This window comes from Lissotriton helveticus, chromosome 1_1 (assembly GCF_964261635.1).
Source record: "Lissotriton helveticus chromosome 1_1, aLisHel1.1, whole genome shotgun sequence".
NCBI lineage: Eukaryota > Metazoa > Chordata > Amphibia > Caudata > Salamandridae > Lissotriton > Lissotriton helveticus.
In genome coordinates this window covers 845,060,189-845,083,176 of record NC_136057.1, presented here as the reverse complement: position 1 = coordinate 845,083,176, position 22,988 = coordinate 845,060,189, and the positions used below count along the sequence as shown (strand labels likewise).

General features: G+C 43.0%; 1 protein-coding gene across 1 annotated transcript in view; it reads right to left on the bottom strand.

Annotated features, from left to right (window-relative positions):
* HCFC2 (host cell factor C2) overlaps window positions 1–22,988 on the bottom strand; it is a 168,422-nt gene that overhangs the window by 28,419 nt on the left and 117,015 nt on the right. The window contains exon 11 of the mRNA XM_078674976.1: window positions 14,566–14,751. Within this exon, the coding sequence (XP_078531102.1) occupies window positions 14,566–14,751 (186 nt within the window). The remainder of the gene's footprint in view (window positions 1–14,565; window positions 14,752–22,988) is intronic.

Genomic DNA, 22,988 nt, shown 5'->3' with positions numbered 1-22,988 from the left:
CTGCGGCATTTGATACAGTTCACAATCCAGCTCTACCTGAGACCCTCAAAAACCTCACTGGTATAAGTGGCACAGTCCTGAGATGGTCTCTAAAATCCTGCTTCAGTACCACAAGGTGTACCTCAAGGCTCTCTCGTCTCGCCAGCCTTTTTCAATTTCTTCATGGCACGCCTCACAATTATTCTGAACCAAGCTGGGATTAAATATCACCATTATGCATACAACATGCACATCTACTATAGATTAAAATCACCCAGCGACATCAGACACCTTAATCTTATACTAATCAAGATACAAACCCACCAACCACCTTAAGCTGCACCCCAACAAAACTGAAATACTACTTCTCTCGCCAAAAAATAAACCCCTACCTATGCATAAATGGCTCAAAAATCTGGACGTGCTAAACTGCCCTCCCTCACTGTCTACCTCCGTAAAGTTCTTGGGTATCACCCAGGAGAAAAAAATGCCAATGAAGGAGCACATCAACAACACAGCCAAAAGAGCACTCTACAAACGATTTGACCACATCTCCCCTGCCCTCAAAAGTCTCAATTGGCTCCCTATTGAAGGAAGGTGCATCTACAAGACAGCATGCATCACCCACAAAGCCCTGCATACAAAGAACCCCAATAACCTAGAAGCCGAGTATCGAGAGCAGGAAGAGGCCGGGCACTGAGAAGCTCCAACTCACTCCTTCTCATACCTCCTAGGATGAAGAAGTCCTCCCAGGAAGTGTCCTTCTCAGGTAACGCTCCTAAGATTTGGAACTCTCTCCCTAAAGACCTCCGCTACTTCTCCTCCTTCTCTTGCTTCAAACAGGACCTCATTCAGTTCATTCCTATCCCCATGGTATGAGTTCATTGATTGGCTAAACTGTGGGGATCCGAATTTAAAATTTACTTCTACTATGAGTCAGCATTACTATGCCTTTTTGGATATTACAATACAAAACAAAGGGAACCAGCTTACTGTGGATCTTTTTGTGAAGCCTACAGATAGAAACACCATGCTGCAATACAATAGTGATCATCCCAAGTGCCAAAAGGATAATATTCCTTTTGGCCAGTTTCTGCGTTTACACAGAAACTGCTCTGACAGAAAGGATTTTGAAAAACACACAGAGAACCTTAAAAAGAAACTGTCAATAAGAGGCTACCCTAATAGAATTATCAAACAGGCTTACAAAAGAGCAAAATATTATAATTGTGATTCCTTATTTGAGGACAATAGGAGAGAAAAATCACACCTGAATAAAATAACTTTTGTCACTAACTTCTCTACAGTCAGTAACAAAATCAAAAATATAATAAAAAGAAATTGGAGTCTCTTGCAGGATAAGAACTTAGCAAAAATAGAAAAACACAGAAGTATCAGAAATAGATTAGTGAAAACATATAGAGAAAAGAGTGGAGTTCAACAGAGAAGTATCGACACAAATAGCAAAATAATTGGTAAATTTCCATGCAGCACATGCTCTAACTGTAAGTCAGTGATAACAGGGCAGAAAATTGTAATGAATAATATAGAGCATACATTCAAAGAGATGTTTAACTGCAGATCTAAGAATGTAATCTATCTAATCATGTGTCCCTGCAAATTATGATACGTGGGTGAGACCAGTAGGGAAATTCGGGTTCGCCTTATTGAACACAGGTCGGCCATAAAGACTAATAAGTGTAATGCCCCACTCACTGATCACTGGAGCCAGCGTAAACATAGAGTAGAAGACTTACGCTGGTGTGTACTGGAAAAAAAGAAATGTCAAAAAGAGGAGGAGATCTAGACAAAAAATGGAAGATGAGGGAACAGTTTTTTATGTGTAAATTTAAAACATTTACACATGGTTTAAATAGCCGAGAAGAATGGGAAAGACTATATAGATAATACGTCTGCATATCTTCTTTCTAACAACTGATCAATCTGGGATCAATAAGAATCATCATTGAGCTTTTTTACAGACTATGTTGTAGAGGGTGCTCCCACTGCATAATTTGATGTTTATCTGAGTTTTGTGCTTAATACTGTGCTTGCAGCATTGGGAGATTTCAAAATGACCGCCAAATAGCTATAGCCAGCTACACCATTCTGGTGAGATGAAGGAGAGGTAGATATACGCATACACAGAGTGGAGTTTTCCCAAAATCATTCAAAAATCATTCAAAAATCAATAAAAAAATTGTCGTTGGAGAGTCGGTGATTACTGGGGGGTCACCTGTGCCCGGTCGCGTATAGTCTGATAAAAATACATGGAGGTTGAGAATTAGAACAGGTTTAATATTCGGCATATAAATATGTACAGGGCAAGGTCCTTAAGTGGATAGGCTCCTTTTTGTCAAATCGAACGCAATGTGTTCACACTCCCCCCTTCACTTCCACACCTAGACCGCTGAAATGGGGCGTCCCCCAGGGCTCTTCATTAAGTCCTCTTCTTTTTAATGTCTATTTTTCCCCGTTAGCTGACATGATTTCCAAGTCTGGCATTAAAACTACGTCGTATGCCGACGACATTCAGTTGCTTTTTACTTTTGAGAAGCCATCTCCTTCCACTTTTGACCCCCTCAAATCTTGTATCAGAGACATTGCTAATTGGATGGATCTTAATTTTCTGAGAATGAACGCAGCAAAAGCTGAAGTGCTCTTCTTTAATCAGCCATCCCCACTAGACTCTAATATTTGGTGGCCGGAAGACCTCAGCCAAGCCCCGATACCGAAGGATTCGGTTAAAAATCTAGGAGTCCGTTGGGATCAACAGCTGTCACTAGGGTCTCAGGTCCAATCAGTCTCTGCAGCATGTTTTACTAAGATCAAAACGTTAAAAAAACTCATAAATTATTTGCCTAGTGCTAATAGAAAGACGATTGTTCATGCACTAATTATCTCGCATTTGGATTATGCGAATGGACTCTATTTAGGTTTATCCTCCGGCCTCTGCCATAAACTTCAAACGGTCCAAAATGCAGCGGCTCGTCTGATTGGAGGTCTATCGCGCAGGCAGCACATTTCTCCCTCCCTCCGCGAATTGCATTGGCTGCCTATGAATAAACGAATTGAGTTTAAAGCCATGACACTAGCCTATCGCTCCACTCAGGGCAAGGGGTCTGCCCATCTCAGAACCATCCTCCGTCCTTCCTGTAACGTAAGAGCTCTTCGCTCTAACTCTAAACATCTATTGGTCATCCCTAGATTTAACAAGCATTTGCAATGCAATAGGTCTCGCAGCATTCAAGTTTGAGTTATTGGCATTGTATATGACAATGTGTCGCATGAATTTTTTACAAATTCTGTATTGGAGGCAAGGCGCTGATTCTGGGCGGCGGGGTGCAGAGGGGGGTGGAGATAAGCGGGCAGCTGCAGGGCTCGTTGCGATTGGAAGCGTAGTGCTGTCTGAGGGGCAAGAGGCCTGCGGGGGTGGCAGAATAGGGCTTGTGGGGGGTTGTCTATGCAGGTCGGGAGGGGCCAGGAACGAGTACTAGGTGAGGGCGACTTGGGTGCCAATCAGAGATAATGGAGGCCTATGCGGGACACTGCCTATTAGCGGCTGGCCAGGGGAGCCGGGTGCGCAAATGTTCCAGGATATGCAGGATGGCGGTCAAAGCCTCCCGCCCCCCTGCTGCGGTGGGTTGGGCAAGGCCGGCGATGCACGGAGTCCTTGGGATGTGGTGCCTGGTGGAGTGTATGGCGCTGGGGGGATCGGGCGGTTACGGGTGTCTCAGCCAGCCAATCAGGAGCTATTGTTCCGAAGAACAGAAGTTCTGCTCGCCAAAACATAGCTCTTCAGTTTTTAAGCGACAGACAGGCACAGCCTTCAGGAAACCGAAGCAAGCTGCACGGTGCTCACTGCAGCCTTTGCCTCAGGAAACGGGGACATACTGGACGGCGTTCAGGGCAGCACGTGGCACCGCATCAGACCGCAGCTCTACAGGAAACTTTGGACTGGGACAGAGCACACGCAATCACTAGCGGAATTATGATTGCGGGCTATTCGTCAAATGGAAAGATTACTATACTAAATCCAACACATCTTACTTAAACGGAGCCTAACAGCTCAAAGCACCGCGACTGTTTTGACACTTGTACTATCCCCTTTCAGAGTATGTTCTCAAAATGCAGATGTTAACTTGTTATCACAAAAAGATCTGTGGAAATCTGTTCACCGGACCTCTGACCTTTCCCACTGTGAGCCGTGACAAAGCAGAGGCCTTCCGGAGACGGAAACGCTTCACGTACTCACGCGCCTCGCGGCTTCGCTCCTGAGCCCTAAAGGAGCCTATATTGGCTGAAGGTTGCCATGCACTTCCAACCTCAGCCTTAAACGGCACTCGCTTGCGTGGCCCCGGGCTCCAAGGTAGTTGTAACAAGAAACATTTTCATTAATAAGAAAAATAAATATTTTTTTTCAGAGGGAAGAGCAATTCAACATCACGCAGAGGGGGCTCTTGTTAACTGAGAGAGCTATATGTGTATGTTTCCTCGAGCCACAATAAAAACAAGAAGATGTGTGTCGGTTATGGGTCACGATAAAATGGTGTTAAAGGAAGGCAGGGCGTAAGGCCCTAAACAATATTGGTGGCCAGAGGAGGAGTAGAAGCCGCACGAGTGGGTGGAACCTTGTCTCTGGTGAAGTCGCAGCGCAAAGTGAGTAAGGTGGGAGGGAGAAAAAGCGCGCCAGGGTAAGCGAGGGGTTAGGGAGGGTAGGGGGCACTAACCTAGGCTGCTAGGGAGTAGGAGGGTGAAAGGAGAGAAGGGGCAGTACCAAGAAAGGAATTTATCAGATGAGAACAGGGAAGGCCGGCTATGGCTTATGTTGCGGTCTGGCGAATTGGGTGGGTACGGAGGGAGGGGGCTGCTCAACCAGGCACAGCAGGGAGCGCCGTATACATGTGTGTTGGTGGTGTGGGAGAGGGGGGGGGGGTCAACGGGAGGAGTTGGTACATTTGGGCGGGGGCATGCAGCTCCGGTTCAGTGTCCCATCAGGGCCCAGATCGGCCCCCTCTATCACCTGAGCAGGGAGGGATGTCGGCAGTCATTTAGCAATTACGGGCAGGGAGACCAGCATGCTTACGGAGGAGGTGCGTGAGTGTGTGTAATTCACAAGTTTACCATTGGAAGTAGGGTGGCCCAGGACACGGTTCTAGGCGCTCCACTTCCCTGGGAGTCCAAAGGCTGTGCACGCAGTGACCGGTTCCAGGACTTGTTAGTGCTGTACTCTCGTAGTCAATATTTTTGAGAAGGGCAGGCACTTTCTGTATACAGGACTTGTTTGGTCCTATGAAGTCCTGATACTTTCCCAGGGCAGCAGCAGAGGCGCAACTAGCGGTGCATCTTGGAAACTGCTGATGACCTCAGATGTTTCCAGAGTAATTGCTGTTAGATTGTTTCCTTCTTTAAAGTGCACACGTTCGAGATGAGGACGCGGCATGCAGGCACTCTGTGCGGTGTTTGTTGTCCGGAATTCAATGCATAGGATTCTTTTGCTGGGTGCCTCATTTACATCTTCCGTGCTTTTGCGTGTACATCCAACAGCTGGGGGGGGGGGGGGGGGAGAATGGAATAAGGTAAGAGAGGAAAGGAGGAGAGAGAGTGAGGCGAGAGGGACGGCACACGGGGCAGGGATACACTAAACACACGCACTACTACTGAGCACGATGGCGCGAGATGAATGGCACTAGGTTACAAGGCGCTTCTGGCGACAGAGGACAGGGGGGTGATCAGGAGTCGGGATATAGGCGGTGGGGGTTGTGGCCTTCCGGAAGTGCTTTGGGCATCTGACACAGTTTGCATTGGTGGAGGGCACGAGTTGCGGTGTTTGCCACAAGCAGGAGTGGCTTCCTCTGTGAGGGGGTGTGTCCTGGACGATAGAGTTTGGGTGGTCACCAGAGGATCGGAATAGGCACAGGGAGCATGGTTACATAGGGGAGAGAGGACGATCGGGTTGCTTTAGCGTGTGGTAGGTTGGCGGCAGCAAATACTGGAGATAGCAGGGCAGGGATTCAGGAGCATGCACAACGGATGAGGATGAGTCCAGGGAAGTTTAAATGCGCAGGGAGAGCAAGTGGGGGGTATGGAAGGCACGAGTACAAATTTTGGGGAGGGGGTGAAGAATGGTAAAATAATGCATACGCAGGGGGGTACGCAGAAGGGTTTGGTGCAGGCAGGGACACCGCTCGTGAAGGGGGCGGTTTTCCAGGGAGACCTGTAGCTCAGTTTGAGTTGCGCTGGAGTAATTAGCTAGGATGGCATACACATGGACATGTTTGCTGGTCAGGGCGATATCAGCCGTGAGTTCCGCAAAATGAATTTGCCCTGGTGTGACGCAAAGGGTGCTCAGGTATAGCGCTCCAATACAGTCGAGTCAGGCTTGGAAACATACAAACTCCTTCCGCGATGTGTCCGGAAGTCAGGCAAAGTCGCCTGTGACGGGGGCGGGGCTGCGTCTGCACCGGAAAAGAAGGCAGGCGGAGTGAAAGCGTCTCGGGACGCCAGAAGGAGAGCGGAGTCCCTCTACATTGAACTGGTAAGTTGGGGGGGGGGGCTCGGTGCACTCGTGTGTGTGTGTATGATGTGTGCGACGGCGTGTGTGTCTGTGTGTGTATGTGCATGCGTGTGTGTGGTGTTTTGAGCTTCCTAGGAGACAGCGCCTGGCCGCAGCGCTCGTTCACGTGCGCGTGGCAGTTTGGAATCGCCTCCAAGGCGATGCGCGCGGCCAGGATTGTCTCCTGGGAAGCTCACATGGCAACAATAGGGGCTCGGCGGAGACGCGCTTCGCGCGGCTAGCCGAGACCTAAAAAGTCCCGTGCTGGAGGAAAAACATTCGAGCTAGGAGCTGCCCAACGTTGGAATTAACTGCCTATGGGCCTACGCTCGATCAAATCTGAACCTGAATTCCGTCGGGCTTTGCAAACTCACCTCTTTTGCCTATAACTCTATGCCTGAAGGGACTAGCTGTTAATCATTTAGCGCCGGGACACCCCGGTGGGGTAGCTGCGCGCTTTACAAAAGACACAATAATAATAATAATAATAATAATAATGTAAACATTACGAGTTATGGTATGGTAGCCCAGAGATAGTACTATAAACGGGAATGGCGTAATGGCTTATATTTTAAAGGAACTAGGCTAATATGGCGCCCATTTATTATACAAGTCGGGTGAATTGACTTAAGAATAACCGGAACCCGATATCATGTGACTTCGGCGAGTAATTCAAATGCCGGTATGATAGCGTGCTGTTTGGTTGCCCCGTCAATCCAGGAGAAAGCACAGTGCGATCACGAAAACGCAAGGTAAGGAGGAGGCGGGTGAACCAGAATATGTTCTTGAGACGTCCGGCATGAGATATTTTATGCAACAGTGACGTGTAATCTTGTGTTATAGAATAGCGGGGATGATTTAGATAAAGAGTAGGGGCCAGTTTGTGAGGTAATATCCATAATGCAAAGCTGCACTAGTGTTATCCTTTGATAAGCACTCACCTGTGAATAAGCACTAGTCGTGGCATAGCGCTCCGATCGCCAGGACGAATGAGCGGGCTTACAGTACCAGTATGGCCGTATGAGTAGAGCAATAGGATTAAGGAAATATGCAACAACGGGTCCTAAATATTAGATTGGGAAAATAGGAGGACTATAAATAGTAACGGTGGTTAATGCAACAGAGGCTATAATAAGGGAGCAAAAGTACTTACCATTATCCGCGGTGTAAACGCGGTCTAGATATATGGTCACAGTGAGAACGGGATGGAAGGATAGAACCAATAGCGAGGTAATAGAGGAGAGATTAAGTTAATGTCACATAATATAATGGTGAAATACAGAGTAGTATGCCGTATTTCATATTCTTGAGTGCAACAGAAATAAATGAAGGTTGTGTTTTCCATTAATGAGTGCAACCCAGGTAGAATTGATTAATCGCAGTACAGAGAAAAGAGAATGGTGCTTCAAGCTCGTGCTGTGAATCACATATCAATTTTAACAGCGGAGGAAAACACCACGTATAAACGGGTGAGCGTTGTTAGTGAAACATGTGGATCAAATGGTTTTAATTGAGGCCTTGTAGTACGACATTTTAAATCGGAATCTCAAAATATTTATTTTGTATTAAGTGGACCATCTGTGTGGAATAGCTTACAAGGGAAGCCACACTAGCAGAATTAGATGATGACTGGGGAGTGATATATGATCAAACACCCTAACACCTTATTTAAGGGTGAGTACATAATACGATAAACGTCAGCAGATATATTAATTTAGAAGAAACTATACATATAAATATCTGTTCCTTCAGTCTCATAGAAAGAATAACGGCGAAAGCTGACTGCAGTTTCTTTGAAGGGAAGATTAGGGAATCTGGAGAAGTGTATAAAGGTATGCACAGGAGTTGTTTAACAAATGAGGACTGGATAATATTTAGGATGAATGGAATAAGTCTAAATGGTGTGTGAATGTGACCAGGGCTACCTACCTCCAAGGATACGCAAAGGGCTTGGACAATTTGATTTTTGCTCTTAAACTGAAGTGGTACTACAAACAGCACAGGATGAGATGTTGTTATTACTATGTCTCTCTGAGAATGAACCATGATTTCTGAATAGCAAATACGTCTATGTAACAAGGGATTATATTTTGCTTTGTAACGTATGCCAAGGTACATTAGTGATTTTGCTTTTTAAAAAAAAATGTTCACAGATTATTGTGTTTTTAACTGTCTTGAGGAAGGTGGTGGAAATCAGGATCCACCAAAACGCATCGACAAATAAACCTCTGTGGTTTTAATAGAATCATTTATGTATATGTTTTTAACGAAATGTTGATGATTTTGATTTTGTATTGTATATTGTGATAGTGGACTAAATGTGTTCTTTGAATACACATTTTTTTTGACGAACTGCTACAGACTGAGGAACATGTGTACGTCTGACTAATATATGCAGGTGTTTTTAAACATTTTTAATAAAACTGATTGTAATGTACATCTTGGCGCCGTAAGGCGGAATAATTTCTAGAGTGTTAAGTGCCTTTGTGGTTCAACTTATATTAATGGGGTCTGAGCAAAATCCAGCATGATTGGTATGAGATTTGATTATGAGTCATTGGAATGAAAGAGGAGCTATAGTAGACCAAACAGAGTAGTGGAGCGATTAGATATTGGCCAAGGGAACCTTCTTGTATTCCTACCAAACCACACCAGTCGACCCAATCACAGGCCTTCTCGGCATTAAGGCTGACCAGTACAGTGTTCTTGCATGTACGGTGGACGTGTTCTATCATGTGAAGCACTTTTTTGGTATTGCAGCCACCTGTCCGGGTTTAATGAAGACAGGCTGATTCAGATATACTAACTATGGTCAATGCATCTCCCAGTAGCCTTGCTACTAGTATGTTTGTGAAAATAGTATTATCTAAGTTTCGGGCAGTATTTAAAGTAGAATCATGCTCATCAAAGGCACATCATTACAGTGTGTAAATAATTTCTTGTATGTGGGGGATTAGGTTTGACTCTTCGCTTGAAATTAACTCAGTTGCTTTCGCCTAGAAGGCATTGTTTCACTCTGGGGTGTATATAGTTTTGCAGACAGGTTTGGAGGTTTAAAACAATTGAACAAATGCTGGCTATATATAAGATGTAAGAAAAAGAGTTAGGGCCTTGGAGGACATAAATGTAAGAACACACTTCAAAGAGAGGAAAATCTTCGCCTGACTTTCTTGCTAGTCTTCCATCATTTGCCCTACCATTTTCTATGCTTCAAAAAAGGTAGGTATAGAATACTTGGAAGAATTTATTATGGTAGCCTGCTTTTGCTGTGGATTTGTGTGTGTGTAACCCTGCATAGATCAAGTAGCACAATCCTTTTTTATTATCTCTTTTTAATGAATGGCTGTAAAAGGTATTGGATCAAATAATTACATAAACTGGTTTCTCACTGGGGTGATTAAAATTATTCTCTGCCTGCTCCCTCTGAAACTCCTATGTGAAACAAGCTTTTCAACAACATTACAGAATTAACAAACAGAACTGTCCAAACCTTCGTCAGGTCATATTTGCCTTGCAATCTAATGTTAGTACTTAACACTCCTGTAAATGGATTAACAGACTGTCAGAACATAGCTTACAGCTAAGATTGATAATTACTTTTAAAGCTATCTTTCCCCAAGGATTGGGTTCCATCGACTAAGTGCATCCTTTGTCCTTCAAATAGTCTTTATCAGCTGATACCCATTCACATTATTTGGACATAAAAGTTATTCACTACTCCCAAGAGATGCCCAGGTTAGAAGCTGCAGATCTGTTTTGTTTAACTCTTGTTAACACTCAAAACCTTTGTCAATCTCCATTACCCCAGTGGTCAAATGCACAGCTCAGAGCAACATTGTGTACTCCTTGGATTTACTTGAGCAAAAGTGACTCTTTTGCGCATTCTAGTCTCTCGTTTCAGCAGTGATCTAAGCCTCACTTTTTATCATTGCCATGAGTGCCAAGTGGGTATGCAGAGAAGTAAGCAGTAGTGTTGACAACCTAAATGTTGAAAACGAAAACATTATTTTGATGACGGTAGCCCTCACCCACCACATAGGTGGCATGCTTCTTCATAAGGCTCCTCCTCACGTAGATGACATACCTCAGTGTGGCTACAATCCTACGGTGCAAGGGAGTACTAATGATGTTATAAATGCTGGGAGCCTATGAGTGGAGAGTGTAACACTTAGACTGTGGTGGGTAACATGTCCCATTCACTTATCATACAGAGTTGCTAAGGCTATTAAAAATACCTAGCTGTGCACCACACAATCTTTAATTATGTCCCATTTGTTATCTAATAACCTTCCCCCTAACAAAGGTTAGAGCTTCAGGAGGTCTAACCAGCAGTCCTTCACAACAAAAGTCTTCATTGATTTTTTGAAAGGAGCCTCCTCAACTCAGTGTTTGGTTCTCCGTGAACAGCAGAGCAGGCAATACACTTCCAACGTATGCGGGAACTATCCTCACCCTTCATCTTGTGCCATACCAAAAACTAGTGGCATCCAAATGGATACCATTTTGCTTTTATAAATAATATCAGGAGACAAACTTGAGGGTGAATGTCAGTAACAGTCACTACAGCATTTTGCAGAATCTCCTTTCAATGTTTGTATCCAGCCATTACTTCACGCTTCCATCCCCAGATCTTGTCTAGTGTTAGCCTTACAGTGGACAGACTGATCATGTTAGTCAAGTGCCCAATATAGCACTATCTTTACATCCTCAAGTGGAATGCTGTCCCAAAAAAATCCATTATATTGCTAGAATCCTGCATGAATAAAAAACCTGCTCTTTACTTAAAACTTCCGGTGGTCACCTCTCATTTTCCTTTTAAATGGCTACCTCCTTCCTTTCCATCCTCTGCCAGCCTCTTCACTCTTAGTTTGCCTTAATATCTATCAATGCATTTCTGCAAATTTCCCAAAACTAATTTCAAAGATCAGAACCTCTCTTTTTTTGGAAAGTAATACCCCTGCAACTAGCACTACCTAACTTCCTTTAGCTCATCTATTAACCCTACCAAACAACTGAATGGACATACATGTCCCCCCTTTCTGCACTAATTATCATACCTAGCTCCTATTACTTTAATATACCTGAAAGAAACTGGAGGGAATGCACAGAATAGTTTGCTTAAGTGCATAAGACTGATTTGAATAACCATAACACTGGACTAACCACTAATATTGGGTTACCGAGAAGTGTGGGGCCCGGCGTAAAGTGTGTCAGCACCTCCTCTGGGGCAGTTTGTGCTATATACATGCACTTACAATACAAGTACAATTCAATTTGTGTGTTACTCGGGTCAGACTATATGCTGGACTGAGGAATGGTATATAGAATCTGTCTGAATGTAAGAAGTAGCAATGTCCTAGGCACTGTATAAATTGCTAATTTCAGAAACTAATATACTATGTAGGTACTTTTTTCTGGAAAACACGGTTGCCAATGTTGGATTGTGCAGATATGCCACTAAGTTCAACTGCCCCAATTAGTTGATTTTTATGAAAATATGAAATTCTGAACCCCAGTGCATAGTGTCAGGGATATTATTACTGGGTTACCGTGATTTCATCCGCCTGCGGAAAAATCCTGACCTGACTCTTTCTTTTCTCGTGCCACAATGAGAACAGAAGGGTATTTGCAAACTTGTCTAAATAAGGAACAGCTCTGGTTTCCAATATTTTATGTCTCCTAACAGTGGCAGCTTTTATAAATATTTACAATTGACTTTGTATTTCTAGACCAACTTCACTTTGTACATTGTGTCTTTGTCAGATACTTTTGACTTGCACTTCAGATGCAGGTCTAAGAGAGATGGAATGCTGCTAGCTTGTTCTGGACTAGTCAGACTGCATGTCCCCAAGAGCACAGGATGGACTGGCTTGTCTCTGACGTCAACTTGGTCACTATTAATAAAGTAATGCATCAGCTGCCTTTAAGCTCCGGCCTGAGAAATCTGTAATCTTTTTGTCAAGAAAGGATAGATTACACACCCATTCTGCCACACAACCTCAAGCACATATTGCAAAATGCGTGTACGCTATAACATTTTTGAAGGAAACTGGAGGGATGTTGTACTGAACTACCCAACCCATTGTGATTTTTTAGAGACTTGATCTAATATTTGGCGGGGCTTGCAGGAGGAAGTAATATAGGCATATTTCTCCTCTCTTCAACGACAGCGGATTGAAGGGTAGGGCTCGTTTAATGAAGAAGGGGACAAACTCATTGCTTTTGGCTCATACATGACTGTTTTCGCCAGTGACCTCCAATCTCTACATGAAACCTCAGAGGAGCTTACTCGTCTAACCGGACATTTCTTATCATCAATACATTTATGACACTCGCTAATAGCACAAATTCGCATCAGCACCGGCCATTGACTAAAACACATGGACCATATAGTCTTAGACTTTGGTGGTCTTTCTCAAAATTAATGTCACTATAACTGAATTTATCCTCAAACAATGGCAAAATCCTTCCCCAAATCAAATATTGGCAGAATAATAACTTTTACTCCTCCCCACTAATGCAGAGTACTTGGGCTTCTGAACTGATTCCTGCCCTTCACTACCAAGAACAAAGTTGAGGCAGTTTGATATCCACTGAGCTATCCACAAATAATCAAAACCTCCTTCCCAACCCACATTCAGAATTCCAGAGACTAAGTGGGTGTCGTTTTACAAAGTGACCGAAGAAAGTCCTACTCATACTCTGCCCTCATTCCTGTACAAATCAACCTTGTATTGGACTGTACTATAATATTGTAGTTGATTTATACAGCATGTTACGCCACAGATAAACTGCTGAAGTGAATTTGCGGATGGGACATCGCTGTTCGATCCGAGCGCTATGGATGGAAGAGTGTGCATCAATAATGTGGCCTAAATGGATAATGATTGCTGTTGGCGCAAGTATCAGAGTTGTGCTCCGGGTGTGTTTCATATCTGTGTGTATGTGTGAAGTTTAACTGAAAAAGAGAGAGAGAGAGATAGGATGCTTAACACTTAATGCTGGAATATGGCTGAACGAAAAGTGTGTAACTGAAGTTGTACCTAAGAGGGAACTGCCTAGGTATTGTGTGTTTAGGGTAGAAACTGCTCAGTGTTGCAGAAAGCGGGTAGCCTACGCATGAGTGAAGGGAAAAAGTGTGAGAAAAGACACTGTCGTTCATCTTTGTGGATACATACCAATTTCGGGTCGGTTTGTATAATACAATTTAACCCACAATAACTAAAGTCATAGGAAGCACTCAGAAGCCAAGGATAGTTCCCTTTGTGGGTGTAATCGTGCGTTATTGTGCACAGATAAGCAGCAGTGAACCACCCACAAGGATGGATAGTACACAATCATCCATTGTACATGCTTTGCGAAGTTCACCAAGGAGCGGCAGGCAGAGCTTATTGCTCGCCATCAACTTAAATGTAGTTTTACAGTCTGACATTCAATGCTTAAATGTTCTGCATCATTTACAAAGCCATCCATACATCTCCTGCTAAGTCCCCATCATCCATAACTGCTCCTTCAATGTAGACTGCCTCTACCCACACTCTAATCCCTAAGGAAAGAAGAAAAGGCTAAATCTTTTTCCAATATTCTCACTCCTTTTGAATCCTCCCATCTCTTTCCTTCCACTTTCAGCTCTCTGTTCTCGTGTAACTCTATACATGCATCTTCTACCTGAATCCTAGTCTTAGCCTTCACAGTTTTTTAGACCACGCTTCATCAAGAAGTACACATAAGAACATAGCTACTATACTATGTAAAGAGCTCTGCTTCCCCACAGACTTTAGTTTACTCCTTGCAAATACAGCACATCAATTAAAATATGTAATAAAAAATGTCAAATTAATTCAGCGGTATAGACTTTGGAAAAAGAAGGGAATTATGAAGATCACAAACCATGGCAGACCAAAAATGAAGCAACAACCATTTATCTGTAAACAATATTTGTACATATATGTTTGCAAAACAATATTTTTGGGAAATGACAATGGGGCATCGAATAATAATAATAAACAATTAAAGAGAAGACACGTTACCTTGGTAATTTTAACAGCTGAAGGTGCACCAGGAAAACCAGGAATGCATGTTTTGAATTCACTGATCTTACTAAAAGGACCGATCCCGCAGCCATTGATGGCAGCCACTCTAAAGCGGTATACGCTTCCAGGAAGAAGATCCTGCTTCTTCAGTACACTATAGTCTGCAGCGTCTGCACTCCCCATCTACACAAAGCAAATCAGAACAACTTGAAACCACGAGGAACCATCACAGTTTACTCTTCCTTCCTCAAAGACTAAAATACATGAGACTGCACTACAGGGCGAGAAACAAATATTTTACAATTAATTAAGCATTTGAATAGTTTTGAATATAGAAGCGGTGATATAACAATTATTAACAGCAAAATTAGCCAAACCACACAAAATAAAGTGTACAGAGATGGACAGAAAATAACATGAACTATATTTGAGGGTTTGATTCTGCTGCTATCATTTGATCATTGTCCTTTTTCATACGGTATCACCCAGGAAGGGCTTTTAGAGTTTGCTGGCAGCCACCCTTCGAAGATTTGAGGTTTTCACCAAATAAAATATATATACCGAGCCTCAATAGAGCTGTGCTCCAAAACGTCATACATCTTAAACATTTTTATGAATTTTTCTTACAGCTAAAAGATAAATTAATTCACTATCTCCATTTTCATGTTACATTTTCAACCAGAAAACATCGCCAGAGCAACCCCGTGTGAATAACCATTCCCTTCTCCTTTACAATTCAGAAAGAGGAGGACCTCCTGCTGCTTCTGCCATGCATTTAACGTAACAGGCTGGAGACAAGGATAATATCTGTGCTTTTTAAAAAGGCAATGATTTCGAAAAGCATAGACACAATTCTCAGACACATTTTCAACTGCTCAGGAAATCTTATCTTTGGCATACTTGTATTGTTAAAGGTGGACAAGAGTCCTTTTCTATCTGAAATCAAAAAAGGGGCAGGGGAATTTGCGGAACTCGAAGACCTCAGGTTGAAGCAAGCAATTGTGTCTTTAGGGATTACTTAGAGTTTGACGGGCGCCCTGCCAAGTCAGCAAGGCTATGGACCATGTGTCGTAGCTAGTGATCCTCTGAAACAGAGAGCTGTGTGCCTCCCACGCAGCACAGCGGGCGCCATGTTCAATGCCCTGGCTACGGAAAGTTTTTTGTTTTTAGAAAACAAACTCAAAGTGGAATCTAAATACCAATGGCCCTGATACACTGGGAGCTTTCTCACAGTGCCTGGGGACACTGTGTGTCTTCCTTTCCCGGATCACCATGGATAGCCAAGGGTTTACACCGCACAGCCAGCTGAAGCTTCAGTGGTGTAAACCCAGCACTGTCCCCCTCCCCCTGGACATGGCGTTCATGCCGTTCTTACTCTTAGGTGGATAAAAGTCACCGCATGTGTTACATGCCCTTCTAAATGAAATATCTAAACTATTACGAAATCAATGAATTTTATTTCCCAAACTGTGGGTCGCCAGGGGATTTCTGGTGGATCGTGAAACAGCAATAAATAAAGATGCCTTTAAGTGTTGTATTTTCTGATCACATTTGCTGTGTTTCAAAGACAAGGGTCAAAAGTCAGGCTTTACCTTGTGATAAGTTGCAGCTTATTCTTTCAACATGGGGGTTGGTGTTTACTTTTTTTTCGCTGACTGCCAAGTCAGAGGAGCTTTTAAAGTGAAATATGTGAAAATGTTGGACGGGTACAGGGAAAGTGAAAGGAAAGGAGATAGCATGCCATTTTTTTTTAACTCACTACAAAATGTATCTACTTTTAAATTAACTGTACACATTTTAAAATATATCAGCAGTAAAGAAAGCAACAATGAAGCACATTTGTTTGTAATTCTGAAGTGTAATGGAAACAAAGACTTTAGTAGGATTAAAACAAATCAAGGCACTTTTACTTGGAGATCTGTAAAGGATAACTGTTCACTGAAAATTGATTTCCACACAATATAATTGTGCTAATTAGTGTTATCAGTAAAACTGAATGTCTATGCAAATTTAGCACCCATTTCAATGGGAAATATGCTGTCTGTAAATTGCAGTGCACTACAGCACAATGTTTTAAGTAATATATCTGCGACAGTGTGCTCTAAAATGCACCACCAGCTACATATTACACCTTTTCCACTCCACCGCTGAATACATTTACTACACTTTGTGTGAAGCTAGGATTTTTCACAATCCCTAGTACTGCAATGACTTAACAATATTGTTAGCACCCCCACTCTAAACATTGTTTCAGCAACACTGGTGCAAAGATGCTTGACTATGTCCCAAAGTTTAGTTTTAAAACAAACTCTTGATAGTATTCCCAAGCAAAACTCTGGGTGAACCTTTCAGTATTTTTTGCTGTTTTTCTTTTTTACTTCACGAAGACATTTCAACACAGAATGTGCTCACTATACATGAGCATACACATGTATACGACTTTCACTCATCAAATGAGAAATATTTATGTGGCCTAATGACCAGAGCTGCCAAATCTTGATCGGTGGAAACAGGTTTCAGTTCCTATATGAGCTCTTGGCAAATCACTATAACCTGCGCTTAAAATAACATGAAGCTGACCATATGTAATCTGGTGCTCATGTGAAGCGCTCCAATGATATATGTATATATTTCTTTTTTTTAAACAAAGAGTATGCCGCACTCAGGACATCCAGTTCAATGTTTTTATTTTACATCCACCATTAAGTCTCCGTCTGTGAGTCGCACCGACGCGTTTCACAGCCACAAAGACCTTGCTCGGCAAACACTAGGAAGATGCAGAACAAATAAAAACATTCACCCCCAATCAAAAGATCTGGGTTAAATCCATCATTCTTTTGCTCACCATGCCACCCCAGTTTAGACCTGGCCACATGCAAATCAGTTTTGACACTGTGCCTCATGGGAACAGTCAAGCCCGAACTGCCAAGTCAGATCCTCCATGAACGGAAACAAGCATCCAAGGACCGGATTTGGGGTTTCACCCCTCATCAGCCTGGATAGCTTCAAAACAGTGGCACAGTGAGCCCAGACCTACGTCTGGGCATACCTGGCGCACTTAGGGCAAGAAAAAAAAAGACACACAATTGATGGACAGAACCCAGAACAAATCAAAACATTCATCCCTAGTCAAAAGATCTGGGTTAAATCCATCATTCTTTTGCTCACCATGCCACCCCAGTTTAGCCCTGGTCATATGCAAATCGGTCTTGACCCTGTGCCTCATGGGAACAGTCCAGCCCGAACTGCCATGCCAGTCCTCCCTGGACCGGAAACAAGCACCCTATGACCGGTTTCAGGGTTTCACCCCTCATCAGCCAGCATAGATTGAATCCAGTGGCACAGTGAGCTCGGGACCCATGTCGCCAAGGTGTTAATAGGCGATTTTAATCTTCTTTATCTTGGAATGGAGACAAGTGGAAAAATGCGTCTAACACACTCAGAAAAACATTTCAACTACTTTTTACAAAACTACAACTTCATAACTGCTGAGACATTGAATATAAACCAAAATTCAAACTCACCAGAAATGTTCACATATACTAACTGCACAACAATTGATTACATCTTCCTATGTAACTATCCCTGTCAAAACATAGCTTTCTTTTGCAATAGCGATTCACGAAACAAGTGACCATGCAATCCTCCAAGTTGATCTAAGTATCCATAGCAAACAACGAAAAGAAGTTACCACCATAACCCATACCAGAGGCATCCAGGAGTACTCATTAATGAGAAGGATAAGATAGAATCAGCAAAAGGCTGCCATACTAGCATCATGGAAACAAGAACAGGAATGCAAAAACAATAGTTTTAGCCTCGAATATATGGCATTGAAAATTGGGGAGCATGGATTCTGGCCCTGAAAAAGTCCCTTTTAGGAGGAGCAAGGAACAGCTCCCGAGCAAATAATCTACTCACTATGCAAGCCTGGCAAGATAATAGATCATTAAGGGAACTAACACGGAACTTAAAACGGCAAAAAGGAATCACTTGAACACTGGTACACAAATCACTGAGCATAAATGCAGAGAACTCAATGTGGAGCGTAAGCATCTAATGTGGAATTTAAAACAGAAGCACCTTGAGTAACAATGAATTAAGATCGATGAGTTATCCAAGAATCATAAACAACGGCAGTTCTGGCAATATATTGAGCGGATTGACACACCTCTGTCCCTGCCAAAGTATGGATAAGTCACGTAGCCACAATCTACGTAGAAAATAAAGGGTGGGCCCAGCAGGCGAGTACGAGGACTGCCCGGCCCGGTCAAGAGTGCAGACGGCAATGGTCTGCGAAGGACAGCGGCCGGTGGCAAAAATCAAGACGTTCCTGCCATTCAGGAGATAATAAAAACGAAATGAAAAGACGAAACCCCTGGCCCAGACGGGCTCCTGGGAGGAATGTTCAGAGAAGACCCGGCATATTGGGGAGTTCTATCTACCTTATTCACCGAATGTCGACTGCAGGCTAATGTTCCGGAATCATTGTGTTATCATTGTTACAGCCTATATTTGAGAAAGGAGACAACACAGAATAGAAAAATTACAGATTGATTGCCCTTTTGGATATTGAAGGGAAAGCCTATGCTAGCAGGCTATTGGCAGAGCTGAACAGATGGATAGAAGATAAAGAAATCCTCCCCCCATAAAGGAGGATCGACAATTGATAACATAGTGGCACTATCTTATTTGAGCCAGCAAGTAAACATCAAAAATAAAAAAACAGTCTTTGCTTGATTTTTTCGACTACTCTGCTGCATTTGTTGGGGTTTCTCGACATAAGCTTTGGAATAAGCTAAGGAACTGGCAAAACCCAGCAGGCCTCTTGAACACCCTCAACTCCCTGTAGAATAAAACCTGGATAAGAGTCAAACTAGAAGACAATACAATCTCGAAAAAGTGCTACACTGATCGTGGCATAAAACAGGGATGCTTTCTTCCCAGACTCTCTTTAATTTATATACAGCAGATTTAGGGAAGACGCTTCAAAATGCCAACCTTGCAAGTCCTAAAATAGGCCCCAATAAGTGCCATATAATGCAATACGCAGATGACCAGGTAGTAATGGACCACACCAACATTGGCCTACAAAGGGGACTAGATGCTCCTAATACTTACAATGAGACCAACGAATTGGTGATAAATCTACACAAGACCAAAGTGATGATCTTTGGGTGCTATGCAAAAAAAGCATTACTCAAATGGAAAGTGGGCAACAAGACAATTTCCACCGCAAAAAACATATAATTATCTTGAAGCATGGTGCAGCGACTCTCAGAAAGTGACTTTACATCTACAAAATGAATTTAAAAATCCAGTCGACAATTTACTCTTTGTGCAAACTCCATGAGAAGCTACAGAGTCCAAAGACAGTACTAATAATAAGAATCATACAATGTAAAATAAGGTCAATAGCGGGTTATGTACAGCAGGCATTCCCAGGGACAACGGATAGCCTGCTTGACAAATCACAATATCAGGCGTATAAACGCACATTTAAGTTACCGAAGCATACCAGCAACAGCTTCATTCGCCTGGAGTTTGGATTGGCGCAGCAAAACCATGAGTGCCTGGGAACGCAGGCGAAATACTATTACCAAGTTCTGAAAGCACTCATTGGAAGCGTAAAGAACATGCTGAAACCCATCTCTGAAGGGACAACCAGCCCATAGAAAACCTGCATGCAAAAAGCAGTGGAAACACTTTGTCAGGCAACACAAAACTGGGGCCAAGAAGGGTTAAGCTACGTGGCGATCAAAAATGCACACAATAAACAAATTCAGCAATTATCACGGGAAGCCGACTTATCCAACTACACAGCTAGGGCAGGCCTCTCCGGACTGATTACATCATACAAAGAGCATAAAATACAGCCTTACCAGAAGCAAGCATGGGGAGGAAGGCACTAAAAATATTCAATTGGCCAGGCCAATGCCACTTCCAATTGAAGAACTAAATCCCGGATGGAAATGCCTGGCCTCTATAACCAAGTGTAGAATCTGCAAGTATAGAAAGGAGTCCCAGCAGCATTTGGTGTGCTGTTGCCCTGGTCTGCTATCGCTACGTCAGAAGCTGTTAAAACCGATGTGTCTATCTGAAGGGGCTCGGATGTGCAAAGAACCAATATCTGCTTTGTTCTCTTGCACAGTACCAACAGAATGCATGGCACTACCACACAATGCCCATATATGCATACCTGTTCCTCGAGTCTAGTGACATATTTTCTTGAGTGACTCACAACGAACCTTCAGGCATTAACCCCCCGTTATGATAATAGACCTCATATGAAGTTCACTGTACCTCCAACTAACACCCAGCAAGGTTTGTACTTCCCTTTGTATTTGTATTTATATTTGCAGATATCGGTACCATCACAGCTAATCTGCGATTGTGCTAGCCCAGCCCCACAAACAAACTCTAAGCCATCCGCATAAGTTGGACTAGTATGCCATCTATCTGTAACCCAGCAGTTATAGCTATCGCACACTGTTAAAAGGAAAGCACATGTACGCTAGCAGACTGTGCCTCCAAGGCCTGAAGTTAATACACTAGTCTTTCAATCACAACAAGGGGCCACGTGACCAGCGTGCCCTGACGTGACCACATCCACCGCGCCACTGCTGCAACTACAAGCATGGACACCCGCGATACACCATATCGGCGGGATCCGGTCCACACCGTAGGTAGCAGCGGCACTATCCTGAGACAAACGTGAATAAATAGCGTGGCCCCAAACCAGCGCCCGATTTAATATGTGGGTAAAAACTTCTTTTACCGCACCCTTTTCCATTGCCCTTACAAACCGCACTCTTCTCCATCGCCTCTTACAATCCCGCAGGGTCTACATGAAAGGAAGTCCCCTGTGAGACAGGATCCATGAATCCGTACACAAGGGGAGTTAATGTGAGCTTACTTTTATGTTGTATGTCAGTGAGTCCTGTTTTGTTATCTTATTTATGTTTCTTGTGTGGTCTTTTTATAACGCGCAATGAAATCACTAATATATAAGGTTTTCATTTCACAAAATGTGCCATATATGCGACAAGTTGGTCACACAATAGTCGACCTCTATTGGTAAACACGCACGAAATATAAGAAGTAGTTCTGTGAAAAAAACCAGACCAAGCTTAGAATTATGTGCTCCCACAGCACATTGTAACCACGCATGGTTATTTCCAGCTATTCATCATGCATGCAAATCTCTTTACCACATGCATGGTGCCTTAATTCTGTTTTACACAGCCTAGGTTCCACAACCCTACGCATGGAGGAGCGCAGATACTTAGGACATGCATGAAATTGATTGTATCTACATACATGCTGCAATGTCCCCCTTTTCCTTTCAGATACTCTTCGCGCAGGATCTGTAAGTAACAAGATCCACCACATTCACAGCGCACTTTAGGGTGTGCGCTGATATATACACACCCCAGTGGCCTCTCATACCTTTTTTGGCCACACACACTATTTTTGGTCCTGGAGAAAGCCTCACGGATAGCGTAGAAGGCTGAAACTAGTTGACCTACACCTATTTTAGGGATATTGAGGCACATTTACACCTCATATATACCCTGACTATGTTTTTTACCCATGTTCTAGGACCCTACAATTAAAACTTTTATAAGGGTATTTCCTAGAGACATTTTTATTAATTAATTTCACTTCACATAGCACTTCACTTTTCACAAATCAACCTGCTCCGCTGTAATCAGGCGTCGAAGCACAGCTGGGTTGCATTCGGCAATCTAGCTGAACCCCGATGATGAAGCATGCCACCTACTAGGTAGGAGGGCGAGGGGTTTCTTAAGACAACGACCTGTTGTCTGCGTTCCTCAACTAAGGTATAGGTCGACAACCATGACCTTAACTTGTTAAAGGACTTGTCCACTTTGTTTTTTGTATATAATCCAGGGAAAGGGACAAGTACCAGGTACACTTCCTTACTCTCTAGTTGTTCTTTTGTACAAGGCACTTGGTCACTTTAAATCAGAGGCGGTTAGATATCCATGAGGCTTGCATAAATGCCATCACCTTTTTCCAATCCTGCCACATGACGGCCTCAAAGACAGGGAATTGACATTTACTTTCAATCAATGCGGCTAAAACAATACTTTTTTAAGATGAACAAACATTCTATAAAATTTTAATGTGTGATTCGGGTGGAATTTTTAACCGTTTTTATCGATGTAAGAAATATTGCAAATGGTTTAAATAATTGTGCAATAAACCTTTTCAATCATTCATTCAATTATTTATTCATTAAGGGTGGGGTCAAGTCTATGACATTTACAAACAAATGCTGAGAGGAAAGCAAAAACAGTATGTTATTGTGGTAATTCACAGCATTTTGAAAGCTACTATTATAGTAAACAATCACCCCGCCTCATGTCCGTTAAAGCTAGGTGGGTTGCGAAAGA